This window comes from Lithobates pipiens, unplaced genomic scaffold (genome assembly GCF_037356315.1).
Source record: "Lithobates pipiens isolate NorthernLeopardFrog02 unplaced genomic scaffold, aLitPip1_a1.2 Scaffold_8, whole genome shotgun sequence".
Taxonomy (NCBI): Eukaryota; Metazoa; Chordata; class Amphibia; order Anura; family Ranidae; genus Lithobates; species Lithobates pipiens.
In genome coordinates, this window is record NW_027507903.1 from 157731074 (window position 1) to 157747041 (window position 15968).

The 15968-nt window shown below is 46.7% G+C and overlaps 1 protein-coding gene across 1 annotated transcript in view; it reads left to right on the top strand.

Moving 5' to 3' along the window:
* The first annotated feature begins 5147 nt into the window (after nt 1-5147).
* Nucleotides 5148-15968, top strand: part of OPTN (optineurin) — a 43313-nt gene continuing 32492 nt past the window's right edge. The window contains exons 1-4 of the mRNA XM_077474107.1: nt 5148-5309; nt 12445-12582; nt 13813-13997; nt 14397-14543. Coding sequence (XP_077330233.1) covers nt 12447-12582; nt 13813-13997; nt 14397-14543 — 468 coding nt within the window. The 5' untranslated portion in view covers nt 5148-5309; nt 12445-12446. The remainder of the gene's footprint in view (nt 5310-12444; nt 12583-13812; nt 13998-14396; nt 14544-15968) is intronic.

Sequence of the window (15968 nt, forward strand, 5' to 3'; positions counted from 1 at the left end):
TGACTACTCTCTACCGTGAAGTGATCATTTAGGATTATAGAGACTATTATCTTTTCTTATGTAGGGTCTTGGTATAGTCCCAGGCCACTTAGTACATCCATTATTTGAACTTTTTTTGTTTTTTCATGTCACGAGTCACAAAGACTTTTTCACACTTGTGTAGTTATACTAAGTGCACTTGCCTTTATTTGGTGTAGCTTGGCTACGCTATCTATTACATTTATATTTTTTGTGTGTTTTAATAACACATGTAAATGAGGGCTCCGCTGCTGGGGACACCAGATGTAAAGGAGGGCTCCACTGCCGGGGACACCAAATTTAAAGGATGTAAATGAGGGCTCTGCTGCCGGGAACACATATGTAAAGGAGGGCTCCGCTGCCGGGGACACCAGATGTAAAGGAGGGCTCCGCTGCCGGGAACACCAGATGTAAAGGAGGGCTCCACTGCCGGGGAACCAGATGTATATGAGGGCTCCACTGCCGGGGACACAGATGTAAAGGAGGGTTCTGCTGTCAGGGACACCAGATGTAAAGGAGGGCTGCGCTGCCAGGGACGCCAGATGTAAAGGAGGGCTCCGCTGCCGGGGATACCATATGTAAAGGAGGCCTCCGCTTCTGGGGACACCAGATGTAAAGGAGGGCTACGCTGCTGGGGACACCAGATGTAAAGGAGTGCTCCACTGCCGGGGACACCAAATTTAAAGGATGGCTCCACTTCTGGGGAACCAGATGTACAGGAGGGCTCCACTGCCGGGGACACCAGATGTATTGGAATCCTCCACTGCTGGGGACAACAAATTTAAAGGATGGCTCCACCGCCGGGGACACCAGATGTAAAGGAGGGCTCCGCTGCTGGAGACACCAGATGTAAAGGAGGGCTCCCCTGCTGGGAACAACAGATGTAAGGAGGGGCTCTTCTGCCGGGGACACCAGATGTAAATGAGGGCTCTGCTGCCGGGGACACCAGATGTAAGTGAGGACTCCACTGCCAGGGACACCAGATGTAAATGAGGGCTCCGCTGCCAGGGACACAGATGTAAAGGAAGGCTCAGCTGCTGGGGACACCAGATGTAAAGGAGGGCTCTGCTGCTGGGGACACCAGATGTAAACGAGTGCTACACTGCCGGGAACACCAAATTTAAAGGATGGCTCTGCTGCTGGAGACACCAGATGTAAAGGAGGGCTCCGCTGCCGGGGACACCAGATATAAAGGAGTGCTCCACTGCCGGGGACACCAAATTTAAAGGATAGCTCCGCTGCTGGGGACACCAGATGTAAAGGAGGGCTCTGCTGCTGGAGATACCAGATGTAAAGGAGGGGCTCTGCTGCCAGGGACACCAGATGTAAATGAGGGCTCCGCTGCCGGGGACACCAGATGTAAACGAGGGCTCCGCTGCTGGGGACAACAGATGTAAAGGAGGGCTCCGCTGCCGGGGACATCAGATGTAAATGAGTGCTCCACTGTCGGGGACACCAAATGTAAAGGAAGGCTCTGCTGCCTTGGGACACCAGATGTAAAGGAGGGTTCTGCTGCTGGGGACACCAGATGTAAAGGAGGGCTCCGCTGCTGGGGACACCATATGTAAAGGAGGCCTCCGCTTCTGGGGACACCAGATGTAAAGGAGGGCTACGCTGCTGGGGACACCAGATGTAAAGGAGTGCTCCACTGCCGGGGACACCAAATTTAAAGGATGGCTCCACTTCTGGGGAACCAGATGTACAGGAGGGCTCCCCTGCCGGGGACTCCAGATGTATTGGAATCCTCCACTGCTGGGGACAACAAATTTAAAAGATGGCTCCACCGCCGGGGACACCAGATGTAAAGGAGGGCTCCGCTGCTGGAGACACCAGATGTAAAGGAGGGCTCCCCTGCTGGGAACAACAGATGTAAGGAGGGGCTCTGCTGCCGGGGACACCAGATGTAAATGAGGGCTCTGCTGCCGGGGACACCAGATGTAAGTGAGGACTCCACTGCCAGGGACACCATATGTAAATGAGGGCTCCGCTGCCAGGGACACAGATGTAAAGGAAGGCTCAGCTGCTGGGGACACCAGATGTAAAGGAGGGCTCTGCTGCTGGGGACACCAGATGTAAACGAGTGCTACACTGCCGGGAACACCAAATTTAAAGGATGGCTCTGCTGCTGGAGACACCAGATGTAAAGGAGGGCTCCGCTGCCGGGGACACCAGATATAAAGGAGTGCTCCACTGCCGGGGACACCAAATTTAAAGGATAGCTCCGCTTCTGGGGACACCAGATGTAAAGGAGGGCTCTGCTGCTGGAGATACCAGATGTAAATGAGGGCTCCGCTGCCGGGGACACCAGATGTAAACGAGGGCTCCGCTGCTGGGGACAACAGATGTAAAGGAGGGCTCTGCTGCCGGGGACATCAGATGTAAATGAGTGCTCCACTGCCAGGGACACCAAATGTAAAGGAAGGCTCCGCTGCCTTGGGACACCAGATGTAAAGGAGGGCTCCGCTGCTGGGAACACTGGATGTAAAGGAGTGCTCCACTGCCGGGGACACCAAATTTAAAGGATGGCTCCGCTGCCAGGGACAGCAGATGTAAAGGAGGGCTCCACTACCGGGGACACCAGATGTAAACGAGTGCTCCACTGCCGGGGACACCAAATTTAAAGGATGGCTCCGCTGCCGGGGACACCAGATGTAAAGGAGGGCTCCGCTGCTGGGTACACCAGATGTAAAGGAGGGCTGCGTGCTGAGGACACCAGATGAAAAGGAGGGCTCCCCTGCCAGGAGACACCAGATGTAAAGGAGGGCTCCGCTGTCGGGAGACACCAGATGTAAAGGAGGGCTCAGCTGCTGGGTGACACCAGATGTAAAGGAGGGTTCCACTGCTGGGGATACCAGATGTAAAGGAGGGCTCCGCTGCCAGGGACACCAGATGTAAATAAGGGCTCTGCTGCCGGGGACACCAGATGTAAAGGAGGGGTCCGCTGTTGGGAACACTGGATGTAAAGGAGTGCTCCACTGCCGGGGACACCAGATGTAAATAATTGCTCTGGTGCCGGGAACACAGATGTAAAGGAGGGCTCCGCTGCCAGGGACACCAAATGTAAAGGAGGGCTCTGCTCCCGGGGACACCAGATGTAAAGGAGGGCTCCGCTGCCGGGTAACCAGATGTATATGAGGGCCCCGCTGCCGGGGACACAGATGTAAAGGAGGGCTCTGCTGCTGGGGACACCAGATGTAAAGGAGAGCTGCGCTGCTGGGGACACCAGATGTAAAGGAGGGCTCCACTGCCGGTGACACTAAATTTAAAGGATGGCTCCGCTGCCAGGGACACCAGATATAAAGGAGTGCTCCACTGCCAGGGACACCAAATTTAAAGGATGTCTCCACTGCTGAGGACACCAGATGTAAAGAATGGGCTCCGCTGCTGGAGACACCAGATGTAAAGGAAGGCTCCACTGCCGGGAACACCAGATGTAAGGAGGGGCTCTGCTGCCAGGGACACAGACCTGTAAGGAGAGCCTCTGCTTCTGGGGGCACCTGATGTAAGGACAGACTCTGCTGGGGGCACCTGATGTAAAGACAGACTCTGCTGGGGGCACCAGATGCAAGGACAAACTGTGCTGGGGGCACCTTATGGCATCTGGTGGGAGGCGACATGGCAGGTGACACGCTCAGGGGTCCCACTGATTCTAGATTATGGTGAGTTGAATTATTTCATTCTATATTACAATGTAATAATAGTAATAAAGTGCTTCAATCATCCTGTCACCATAACAACCATGGTGCCAGGATGATTGAAGCTCTAACACCAGGTGTTTGGAGTATCTTTATCTGCTGAAAACTTAAACTCTGGAATACACATTTCTATTGTAGTGTAGGATCAGGGCCTGCTGACCCTCCATTCCTCTTTCCTTCCCTCCTTCTTTCTCACTCCCTCCCAACCTCTTTCCCCCCTTTCTTTTGCCATCTCTCATTCATCTCAGACTCTAACCACACCCCCACTTGAACCACGCACATATAAGTCATGCCCACTATGTCATGTAAACCATGCCCATTTTTTGACATGCCACTTTTTTATGCCTACAAACACATGCCCCACCCCCTAATTATAATAAGACTCCGCTTACAGCCAAAAACATGTCCCTACACATTTTATTACAATGCTGGCAACTATGCATTAGTAGCTATAACTTCAGGTGTGTGCAGGACTCAAGTCCTGCGGGAACGCATGGGAATGGAGTTCCTGTTCTTTTTCCACAACAGGAACTCAGTTCCCGTTAGCAGCCCTGTCCTGCAAGACTTTGATGTATGCGAGCTGTGTGGCAGGTGCTACACCACCAGCTGCCAACAGAGCTTGCAATAGTAAGTGCCGCACACCTGACCATCCAGGCATTGCCAGTAGGGGGCCCCATGACAGCTTCCGGTTTGATCTATCTGTCAATCACAGCTAGCTGACGGGTAGATCAGGTCTAGCTGATGGGTAGATCAGCTATTCTGCTCACAGGACATGCAGGGAGAGAGGTGAGCTGAGGGAGGAACATCAGTTTGGGGTGGTAAGCTGAGCACAATACCTGGCAAAGTTTCATGCCAGGAGGGAAGTTTATATGGAAATATGTGAAGGGTTGGAATAGCAGCGAGTGTGTGTTGGAGCCCTGCAGAGTTTGCAGCCCCCCCAAGCTAACATACATCTCCTAAGCAGGAACACATCACTATCTCCCCAAGCATTCTGTCCAGATAATGTGCAGTTAGTTTATGACCTTTCCGTTTAACCCTGTGTTATCCAAACTCTGTTCAATGAAAAGTGTAAACTCACCACATAAACACTCTATATACAAAATAACATTCCCCAATAAATATCAGAACATGGTGTTCACATTTGCATGGAAGCACAATTGAATGAATGCGGATTATTCAGAGAATTGAGAATTGCCGTATTTATGTTTATTTAGGATTGTTTTTTTTTTTTTTATGTACTAACAGTTAGCTTCATACACACAATAATGGAGTGAAGTTCTCCCTCCTCAAGCCACCACCTGACTTGTGGCAACTCCCACCCTTGTGTTATCATTATCCAGCCTGCACTATGACTCAGTAAAACAAGCCTCGCCCGTCACTGGCATAGCCCATTCTACCCCCGCCCGCACCATCTCCGAGAACTAGAAAGTAGAAACTGGCAGCCAGTCACATGACCGAACAGCCGCGTCACATGGTCTGCCTGGGAATTACCCTTCGTCTTGACGGTGAAGTCAGATGACCCGGGGGGCGTGTCCTGAGCTGTAACCTGCGTGGTGTACAGAGAGAGGCGGAGAGTCTTAGGAAGGTGGGCAGCAGGTAAGTGTCCGGCAGGTGATGGGCTCTTCTTCGTCCTCCATAGGAATCAGCAGAAGTATGACAGCGCTGACCTTTACCACGTGATCGCGCACTATGCTCCGCTGTAGTGTTGTCATGCCCGGCCCTTCGTGGTTTATTTATATTTCCTCTACTAGACTCCTATACATCATGTGTGATACATGTGTACATGAGGGCTGTGCTCGGTGTGAGTGCTGCATGTCACTGATGACTGGAACCATGTATAGAGGTCACCTAACCTTCCCAGTACCTGGAAATTGTCCTGTCCCTCCAACATTGTCCTGTCCCTGTGTGTCCCCCCCAACATTGTCCTGTCCCTGTGTGTCCCCCCCAACATTGTCCTGTCCCTGTGCGTCCCCCCAACATTGTCCTGTCCCTGTGTGTGCGTCCCCCCCAACATTGTCCTGTCCCTGTGTGTGCGTCCCCCCCAACATTGTCCTGTCCCTGTGTGTGCGTCCCCCCAACATTGTCCTGTCCCTGTGTGTGTCCCCCCCCAACATTGTCCTGTCCCTGTGTGTGTCCCCCCCCAACATTGTCCTGTCCCTGTGTGTGTCCCCCCCCAACATTGTCCTGTCCCTGTGTGTGCCCCCCCCAACATTGTCCTGTCCCTGTGTGTGTCCCCCCCCAACATTGTCCTGTCCCTGTGTGTGTCCCCCCCCAACATTGTCCTGTCCCTGTGTGTGTCCCCCCCCAACATTGTCCTGTCCCTGTGTGTGTCCCCCCCCAACATTGTCCTGTCCCTGTGTGTGTCCCCCCCCAACATTGTCCTGTCCCTGTGTGTGTCCCCCCCCAACATTGTCCTGTCCCTGTGTGTGTCCCCCCCAACATTGTCCTGTCCCTGTGTGTGTCCCCCCCCCAACATTGTCCTGTCCCTGTGTGTGTCCCCCCCCAACATTGTCCTGTCCCTGTGTGTGTCCCCCCCCCCAACATTGTCCTGTCCCTGTGTGTGTCCCCCCCCAACATTGTCCTGTCCCTGTGTGTGTCCCCCCCCAACATTGTCCTGTCCCTGTGTGTGTCCCCCCCCAACATTGTCCTGTCCCTGTGTGTGTCCCCCCCCCAACATTGTCCTGTCCCTGTGTGTGCGTCCCCCCAACATTGTCCTGTCCCTGTGTGTGCGTCCCCCCAACATTGTCCTGTCCCTGTGTGTGCGTCCCCCCAACATTGTCCTGTCCCTGTGTGTGCGTCCCCCCAACATTGTCCTGTCCCTGTGTGTGCGTCCCCCCAACATTGTCCTGTCCCTGTGTGTGCGTCCCCCCAACATTGTCCTGTACCCCTGTGTTTCCCCCCAACATTGTCCTGTACCCCTGTGTTTCCCCCCAACATTGTCCTGTCCCCGCAACATTATCCTGTACCCCGTGTGTCCCTCCCCCAACATTGTCCTGTACCCCTGTGTTTCCCCCCAACATTGTCCTGTCCCCACAACATTATCCTGTACCCCCTGTGTGTCCCTGTCCCCGCAACATTATCCTGTACCCCCTGTGTGTCCCCCCCAACATTATCCTGTACCCCGTGTTTCCCCCCCAACATTGTCCTGTGTCCCCTCAACATTGTCCTGTACCCTTGTGTTTCCCCCCAACATTGTCCTGTACCCCCGTGTGTCCCCCGAACTTTGTCCTGTACCCCCAACATTGTCCTGTACCCCCGTGTGTCCCCCGAACTTTGTCCTGTACCCCCAACATTGTCCTGTAACCCCGTGTGTCCCCCAACATTGTCCTTGTCCCCCCAACATTGTCTTGTCCCCCTAACATTGTCCTGTACCCCGTGTGTCCCTCTAACATTGTCTTGTCCCCACAACCTTGTCCCATCCGTCTCCCCAACATTTTCTAGGGTCACGTCACCCCTAACATTGTCCGGTACCCCCCCCTGCATGTCACCCCCTAACATTGTCTGGTACCCCAGCGTGTCAACCAGACCATGGCACCAATTTGGGAGATCTCCCCTCACTTCCTGTATTGGTGAGGTGACATAGTCCCCATTAGGGAGATCTCCCCTCACTTCCTGTATTGGTGACATGGTCCCCCTCTGAGAGTTGGGCCGAGTGATGGGAACAAACCTCTGCGAGGGTTCCATTACTGTCCTCATGTTTGGTAGCTCTCACTTCTCAGGGTGTTGTCATTGCAAGGCTTAGCACTTCTGCTGTGATTGCTGTGTCTCTATCCTGGAAACACCCATAGCCCTCCCTATAGGGACACAGATAGCAAGAAAAACCCACCAGAAGTTCTACTTCTTCCTCACTCTATCCAGGTGAAAACAAAATGCTTTGGCGGGAGTTGGGCTTTAAAAATAGATGATGTGGACAGGCAGGGCTATTTAAAATTGTTATGAGACCTGAATCCCTATTTATATTTTGCACGGCACCGCTTGGCATTTTCCTAGCACATGAGAGCAGGGTGATATTACCAGAAGGTACTTGTGGACCAGCTGGGTGACGTGGAAGGACAGCACAGCACCCAAACAGCCCAAGAACGCGGCATCCTTCTCTTCCTGGGATAGCTTCTGTTTGGTCTAATGGCAGCTCTGATGGCATGTAATCTGGTTGGCAGCGGGTGAAGGCTTTCCAAGACAATGCCAATGATGTTCTTCTAGGCAGGATTAGCTCTAAATACTTCATCAATGTAACCATTTAGTGGATTCTGCTAACACTTCTATTGCAGTCACTTTGTTCTGATTAATAATTGACAAACTGAACTTGTACTATATGTCGTTTCCTGATTGCTGACTATAACATTACCACACCCTTCCTTAGCCAGCACGCTCTACCTGAATTACTTTGTATTTATTTGCAGAACTTTACTGCTCTTTCCTATTGCCTGATCACGCCCAAATAGAAGTTGCACTTCTCGCATGTACCTGGTGGACAGGTGCCCTGTAGTGATTGCTACGGATGGATGTTTTGTGGCCTTGCAGGTTCCATTCCTTAAACGGCACTGCAATGAATGTGTGAAATGTATTTATCTGGCATGCCAGTGGCTTGGTATCATCTTATTGTATGTCATCGTGAGCAGGAATGCTCTCTTGGCAAAGTGATCGTGTTTGTTTTTTCTCTTTTATAAGTAATCCTGCTTTCACTTTCAAGTACAACTCCAGTCTGGATTTTTTTTTTCTTCGCTTTTCTGCAGAGGGGTCCTGAGCCCACTTCTTCTTTCCTTTTTTTTTTTTTTTTTTTTCCCCTATTCATCACAACTCCATGATCTAGCAGGGCACCTTTTGTGTACCCTCCTTCACCAATAGCTTTGTTGAAACTTTTCTGGGATAAGCCCAACTAATTATAAAAATGCTTCCTCTCAACACCTATTCTGAGTAACCTGTGTAAGAAAGGCCTGTAGACTTACCTATTTTCAGACCCTTTAACCCCGGTCACGTGATCCAGCGGAAGTCCCGCCAACAGATAGGCCGTTAAAGCCTACAGGTGATGTCACCGATCCCAGGCATTGCCAGCTATTGTCAAGAGCACTCTCCTCTCCCCTGCAGCTGGCACTGGCTGACATAAGAGATCACGTGACCTAACTGAAGCAGCCTGATAATAAATAAGTATATATACATTTTTCTTACACAGATTAGTCTGCATAGGTGTTAGAGCTGCACAATTCTGGCTAAAATGAGAATCACTATTTTTTTGCTTAGAAGATACATCATGATATTCTCATGATTCTCGCAGTGTAACATCATCTTTCACATTTAAAACAAAAAATAAATTGGGCTAACTTTACTGTTTTTTTCTTTTTTTTTTTTTTAGTGTATTTTTTCCCAAAAATTGTGTTTGAAAGACCGCTTGGCAAATACAGTGTGACATAAAATATTGTAGCAATTGACATTTTATTCCCTAGGGTCTCTGCTAAAATATATATAATGTTTGGGAGTTCCAAGTAATTTTCTAGCAAAAAATATTGATTTTAGCTTAAACAAGTGTCAGAAAAAGATTTAGACTTTAAGTGGTTACACTTCCTGCATTTACACTTGTTTAAAAACTTGGCAGACTGCCTGGATTTTTTCTTTACACACAGAAGTTTCCCTTTGATCTAAGAAGGAAGTTAGTTACAATGTTTCATTTTAAAAACTTGACAGCCTGCCCAGATGTTTTCTTTTTGACAGCTCAGTGAGCAGGTAAGTCTCTTCACTTATTATATCAAAGAAGGCAAACCTGCAATAGAGGTCATCGGGGGGGGGGTAGACTCGAGATCACAATTTTTTTTTAACAATTAATTGTGCAGCTCTAATAGGTGTGAAGAGTATAACCTTTGTTTTATCGAATAGTGCATCCCCATCGTATAATGCTTCTGACGATCAGCGCAGGACGCAACTTCACTCCAGCTGATATGTTGATCAGCTGGCGTAACGTCAACAATGCACAGATCGTGGGAGGCATTACCCAACGATCTGCAAAGGGTGACTGTAATCATCAGATTCCGCCTGCCTCTGCTCATGTGGGATAATTCACCGATCACATGACAGACGGACGTCTGTGTGTTGCTCGATTACATTGTCCCTTTGCAGATCTTCATATAATGCCTCCGACAATCTTCGCATGAGCAGTGTTGACATCCTGCCAGCTGGTCACCATATCAACTGAAGTGATGTTGTGTTATGCACAGGTCATTGGAGGCATTATCCAATGGGATGCTCTTTTTCGATAGAACACCGGTAACACATCATTCAAAGGGTATACATTTATTGATACAGGTGCAGTACAGATGTACAACGGCTTGCGTGTTTCAGCTACAGAGCATTAATCATAGGTTAAAAAAATAAAAATGAAAGACAAAAATTTTTTGTGTATGTGTGAATATATTACAGTAAAACATAAAAAATAACTTTTTTCCATTTATTTTTTTTAAGTGATCACATTCCCTCTGTTTTCAGCTGCATAACAGTTAGGGGAGGAGACATGACAGCACGCTGTGCTTCCCAGTGGAAGGCTGTGCTTGAGGGACATGTTAGGACAAGTCTGATCATTGGAAGAGAGCAGGCTGAGTGCCCAGCACAGCTAGAGAATCGACCATGGTGTGCTTTCCTGCTTAATGTGGTCAGTTATTAATAGGAAAGCAGAGGGACTGGCAGAACACCAGCGATTTCACATAAAGGAAGCAATACAAAAGAGTAGACTTTCTCATACAAGTACATGGTACAGCAGACACGTATCAGGAATATGACATTTTGGGGCCACAGCATCCACTTCCAGCTGTAATTTTAAAGGAGTTGCAAACGCAGAAGGTTTTTTATTTTAATACATTAAGATAAAAAGCCTTCTGTGTGTATCAGCTTCCCCAGCAGACCCTAATTGCTTACCTGAGCCCTCTTTCTCCAACGATGTCCACGAGTGTCTAAGCCATCTGGAACACTCCTCTTGATTGGCTGAAACACAGAAGCGGCACCATTGGCTCCTGCAGCTGTCAATCAAAGTCAGTCGGCCACTCAGGGGAGAGAGGGTTGAGGCTGAGAACGGCCGAGAGCTACCAAGCACCGCCAAGATACAGGACATCCGCTCTGTATCTAGTCAGCACCATTTTTAAACGGCAAGCCAGCAAAGACACTGACAAGGCTGCAAATGACTGATGCCACATACACGCGATCGGAATTCCGGCCTGAAAAAGACAGATGAGAGCTTTTCATCGGAAAATGCGACCGTGTGTATGCTCCATCAGAATTTAGCTGTCCAAATTTCCGCCAGCCAAAAATTGATAGCATGTTCTCAATTTTCCCAACGGAAAAACTTTCTATCGGTAATTCCGATTGTGTGTATGCAATTCCGACACACCAAAAATCACGCATGCTCAGATTCAACTACGAGACGCAAGCTATTGGCTACTGGCTATTGAACTTCCTTTTTCTAGTCACGTCGTGTTGTATGTCACCGCGTTATAAATGATCGGAATTTGATGTGACTGGTTTGTGTGTATCCTGCAGATGCAGACAGATTTGTGCTTCGTGTATACATCATACTTGTGTACTAATATACTTGTCAGTCTTGTTTTCTGTATTAAGTTGAATATGGCTAGCGGTCATATAAACATGAATACTTGTCCTTGAGCACAAAGGCGTGTGTATGGTTTCCAGGCTGTCATCTGTTGTGATTAGAGGCTGTGGCCATCCCTGCACAATTCATCTCACATAAGTAAAAACTACTACCCTGTGTTCCCGAAAATAAGACCTAGCATGATTGTCGGTGATGGCTGCAATATAAGCCCTACCCCCCCAAATAAGCCCTAGGTAAAATCCTTGTAGGTCTTCTTTTCAGGGTAGGGCTTATATTTGGGGGAGCAGGGTATAGCTGTGCCAGCCATTCCTGCACAGGCTGCCTTCTTTCTTTTGAATTATTATTTATTTATTTTTTTTCCCTCACATGTAACTTTTTTTTTAACCCAAATATAATTTTATATCTAGACCCCGTAGAATCCTCAATGATATTGAAGACTGGGATTAGAAACTAGATAGGTCTTCTATTTATATAGTAGATCATATACCTTTTTTGCATTCCATATACAATCTTTATTTATAATTTTATTAAGGTAGCCATACATGTAAAGAGAGTAATCCAGGGGCACAGAATGTGGAAACATATTAAATAAATGGCACACCTACATCAAGGGAACCTGGAGTACAGCGTGAGGGCAAGAGGGCATATGCCGTGTCACTGGCAAATACACAGGGGGCCAATGCTGTCAGCTCAGGAGACCAAGGCCACCGAGTGGATGGTAACACGCACCGTCCTGGCTGCTACTCGTGCACCTTGCTCCACTACCATTAACATGGGGGGGGCTGCTATGCATTTCTAGGGTTACACCCACTTTGTCAGCCTGGATCAATGAGGATGAACACGGTGGTAAATAGGTAGCCATACATGGCTAACAGCGAATCGGATTCAATTGCTGCAACTGATGAATATAATAGATGGGAACGGAGATTTCTTCATCCACGTGTTTTAGGGAATCCTGTGAATTTTTTTTCACTGGAGGCTGAATGAGAGAAAATCATGTGTATGGCTAGCATTAGTTTTAGATGCTGTACTAGAATTTTGAAATGGGATTACCTTGTTGGTACTGCATGTGCTTATTATATTCTGGCTTTTGACAATGCATAAAAAAAATTATTTAATTTATTTTTAATTTTGTGATTGCAGAAATGGCCAACCAGGCTCTTGGGAATGAAATGGTGAATGGACACCTGGATCTCTCTCAGTATAGTCTGATAATTAAAAATGAAGCAGAGATGCTGGAACAGATTAAACAATTGCTTGTGGAAAACAACATACTGAAAGGTAACAAATTATTTATGCTTCTTGCTAATGACTCACTGATATCTACTAGTAATATACAGTACTCACCTCTGAAGCTAGGCTGAGTAATATTTTGTATAGAAATTTACATTTTATCATGTGGTCTTTGTCATTTTGGTTATCTGTATTTTAAATAAAAAAAAAAAAAAAAAATGCATTTTTTTTTAGATGAGAAAATCCAAAAGGGTGAGGATTTATTTATTAAAACTTTATCCTTTTAGGCCCCTTTCACACAGGTGGACTTCACCAGCGGATCCACCTACTCAGCAGGGGATCGGTCCGCTGATCCCTGCTGAGAAGCTGAATGACAGATCTGTCTCCTCTCCGCTTATGCAGAGCAGACACAGCCCGTTTTTCCTCTGAGCGGTCAGATATAAACAGACCCGCTTGTCTGTCTACAACCAATCTGATCTGCTAGAGGGATGGGGGGAACGTTCATCTGTTTGATCAGATTGGATCCGATGCAGGTGGGTGTAAACACACATGTTTGTTTACTTTTGCCGTTCCATAGCAGGCAATGGATGGTCCTATCGGGTCTGCCTGAAAGACTGACAGGCGGACCTCTTCGGGCCACCCTTGTATTTAAAAGTATGTCCACATCCCCCCCCTTTTTTTATTTATTTTTTTGACTGTAAATAGTTTCCAAAGTTTTAGGAAAGGGAACCTCTGCCGGGTGTTTATTACTATCTGGGTCTCTTCTGGGGATAGTTCACCTCATTTCTTATCTCAGTGACCAGCATTCCTACCATAGGAAGGAATGGTGAGGAAACTACTCTCCAAAGAGGAAAAAGATGGCAGCACAAACCTAACCGAGATTCCTCTTTACTCTGTCCAAAAAAAGGGTCTGGAGTTCTGCTTGCACACATGCAGTCCAGTGTATTTTTTATTTATTTTTTTCAGCATCAAAAATGCATAGATAGTAGATTTACATGGTTTCCAATGGCATAGTTCAAACCAGTGCGTTCCAGTTTCAGGAAAAAAAAAAAAAAAAACAGTATAACATACTACGTTTTTTCTGTACTGAAACATGGTAAAATGCACCTTATTTATGGTGAAGAAAAAAGAGGGGGAAAAACGCATTGCGCCAAGGAAACTCATCTGGAATGCGTTTCTATTGTGTGAACCTGTCCTAAGAACATTGTAGATTCCTGATAGGTTTCTGATGTCTAATGCAAGATTACACAAACGAATAAATGTGTATCTTCTGTTTAGAAACCATGAAACATAAAAATTTGGAAATGAAGGAGCGTCTTGAGGAGCTCTTAAAGAGGGAGGAGCAAGGACGGAGTGAGCCTGGAACTCCAGAATTTAAACAGCGTGCATTAGATCTTAGTAAAGAAAACGAATTACTGAAGAATGAAATCCAGCATTTAAAAGAGAAACATCTGCATGGACAGGTACTTGTCTTTTTGGTATTAATATTCGATATGTCGATGGGGTCCTGAGCCCAATATTAGGAAAAGCCTTCCATTTCATTTATTCGGGGGGGAAAAAAAATCCCTAGAGAGAATTTACATGGAAACCAATCAGCTTCTAGCTTTCATTTTCAATGCTTAGCTGAGCAAGCTGAAGATAGAAGCTGATTGGTTGCTATGCACAGCTACCTCCAAGATTCTGTTTTGGTTTGCTCAAGGTTTAGTAATTCCTCCCACACGTTCGATATTATTGATAGATTCCAAATTCAGAGGTCATTGCACAGCAGGTATAGTTTTATATGAATCTGCTTTAAGCCGTGTAATGTCTGCATATGTTCGCATTTGTGTCTTTTTTATTTAAGAATACATTTTGCCCCTTAGAGTGAAGATGAGAGCCTGAAACAGATGAAGGCACAGATTGTACGTCTTCAGACAGAGAAGGCCGATCTTCTTGGAATTATTTCGGAGCTGCAAGTGAAACTTAGTAGCTGTGCATCCGAAGACTCATTTGTTGAAATCAGAATTGCAGTAAGTTGACCTTTATTTCATTGAGAATTTCATGTATTTAAGCAACTTTATTCTTTCTCTGCAATAACATGTTCAGTGGTTTTGTTTTAGGCTGGATTCACACTAGAGATCACAGTGGCTGCCAGCAGGAGTCCGTTGCTTCTCCGTTCACCGCTCCAGGTCCAATTTCAGCCTGAAATTTTTGGCTGAATTTGGACCTGAAACGGACCAAAAGATGCACAGGACTCCTGTGCAATTTTCTCCAGAGCCGCTGTGGAGATGTGTGAGACGATCACAATCTCCTGACGTGTGAATTGGATGCTGGGAAACCCTCATCCAATTCCCATAAGTGTGAATGCAAACCCTAAGGCACACAGGACATTTTTGCTAACTCTCCTAGACTCCTTTCCTCCTGGCAGCAGCATCTTGGCAGAAAACTCTTGTAAAGGTGTAATGCATTTAGGCGCATCAAGTGATTGGGCTTTAATGCATATCAATGGCCAGAATAATAAATAATTCTGGCCTTTAAAATGAATTAATGCTCAAGATGCATTTAGACTCATTTACACTTGTCAAGCACCAGGGGTTGGACATAATTATGGAAACACAGTATGGTAAAAGATCAAAATCGTTACCTAAAAATGGTGTTGGACTGCCTTTGGCATCCAAGACCACCTGAGTCCTCGTAGGAATTGACAAATTTTGAGTCTTAAGGGAGATAATGGAATCTGATACCTCTTTAATATCTCCTTTTGAAACTGTACCTCGCGACACCATAAATAAATTGGCAACTTCAGTCACAGAGGCAATGGCTAAGTGAGCACCAACAACGATCGTATTGTTGGTCAACAAAACCATGGAATTTTGTCCAAAGGGTGTTGGCTCAAACTTGTCTTGCATACACACAGTCACACAAATGTTGGCCAACAATTACGAATGTAGTGACGTACTACGTGGTTTTTCAGCTATTTAGCGCCACCCTTTGGGCTCCTTCTGCTAATTTCGTATCAGTAGATGTTTGGCGAGTGAGCGGTTTTCTTTTCGCGTTTTTTCAGTTTGCACTTTTCATTTTGTGCTTTTCAGTTTTTCTGAACGGCCGTTCGTCAACTAGACATGTTGCGGAATCGGAGGAGATAACGCGTTATTTATTATTGACCTTGGAGTTATTGCTTTTGATATTATATTTTTTGGTCGAATAATGATTTGATTTGGTATATTTTTGGATGCATAAAATGCACTTTTTGGTTAAATTCTATTGGCAGATAGCCTGTCTAATTTTCTTTTCTTTTTTTAATGCACAATAAAAAAAATTGTGGAGAATAATACTTGGCTATGCGTTTTACTTCAAATGACAGTTTGGGAGTAGGCAGTAAAAATACAATGTAAAATTGACAAGGGACATCAACATAGTTGTATCTTTTGATCTTAAAAACTACGGGATAATGG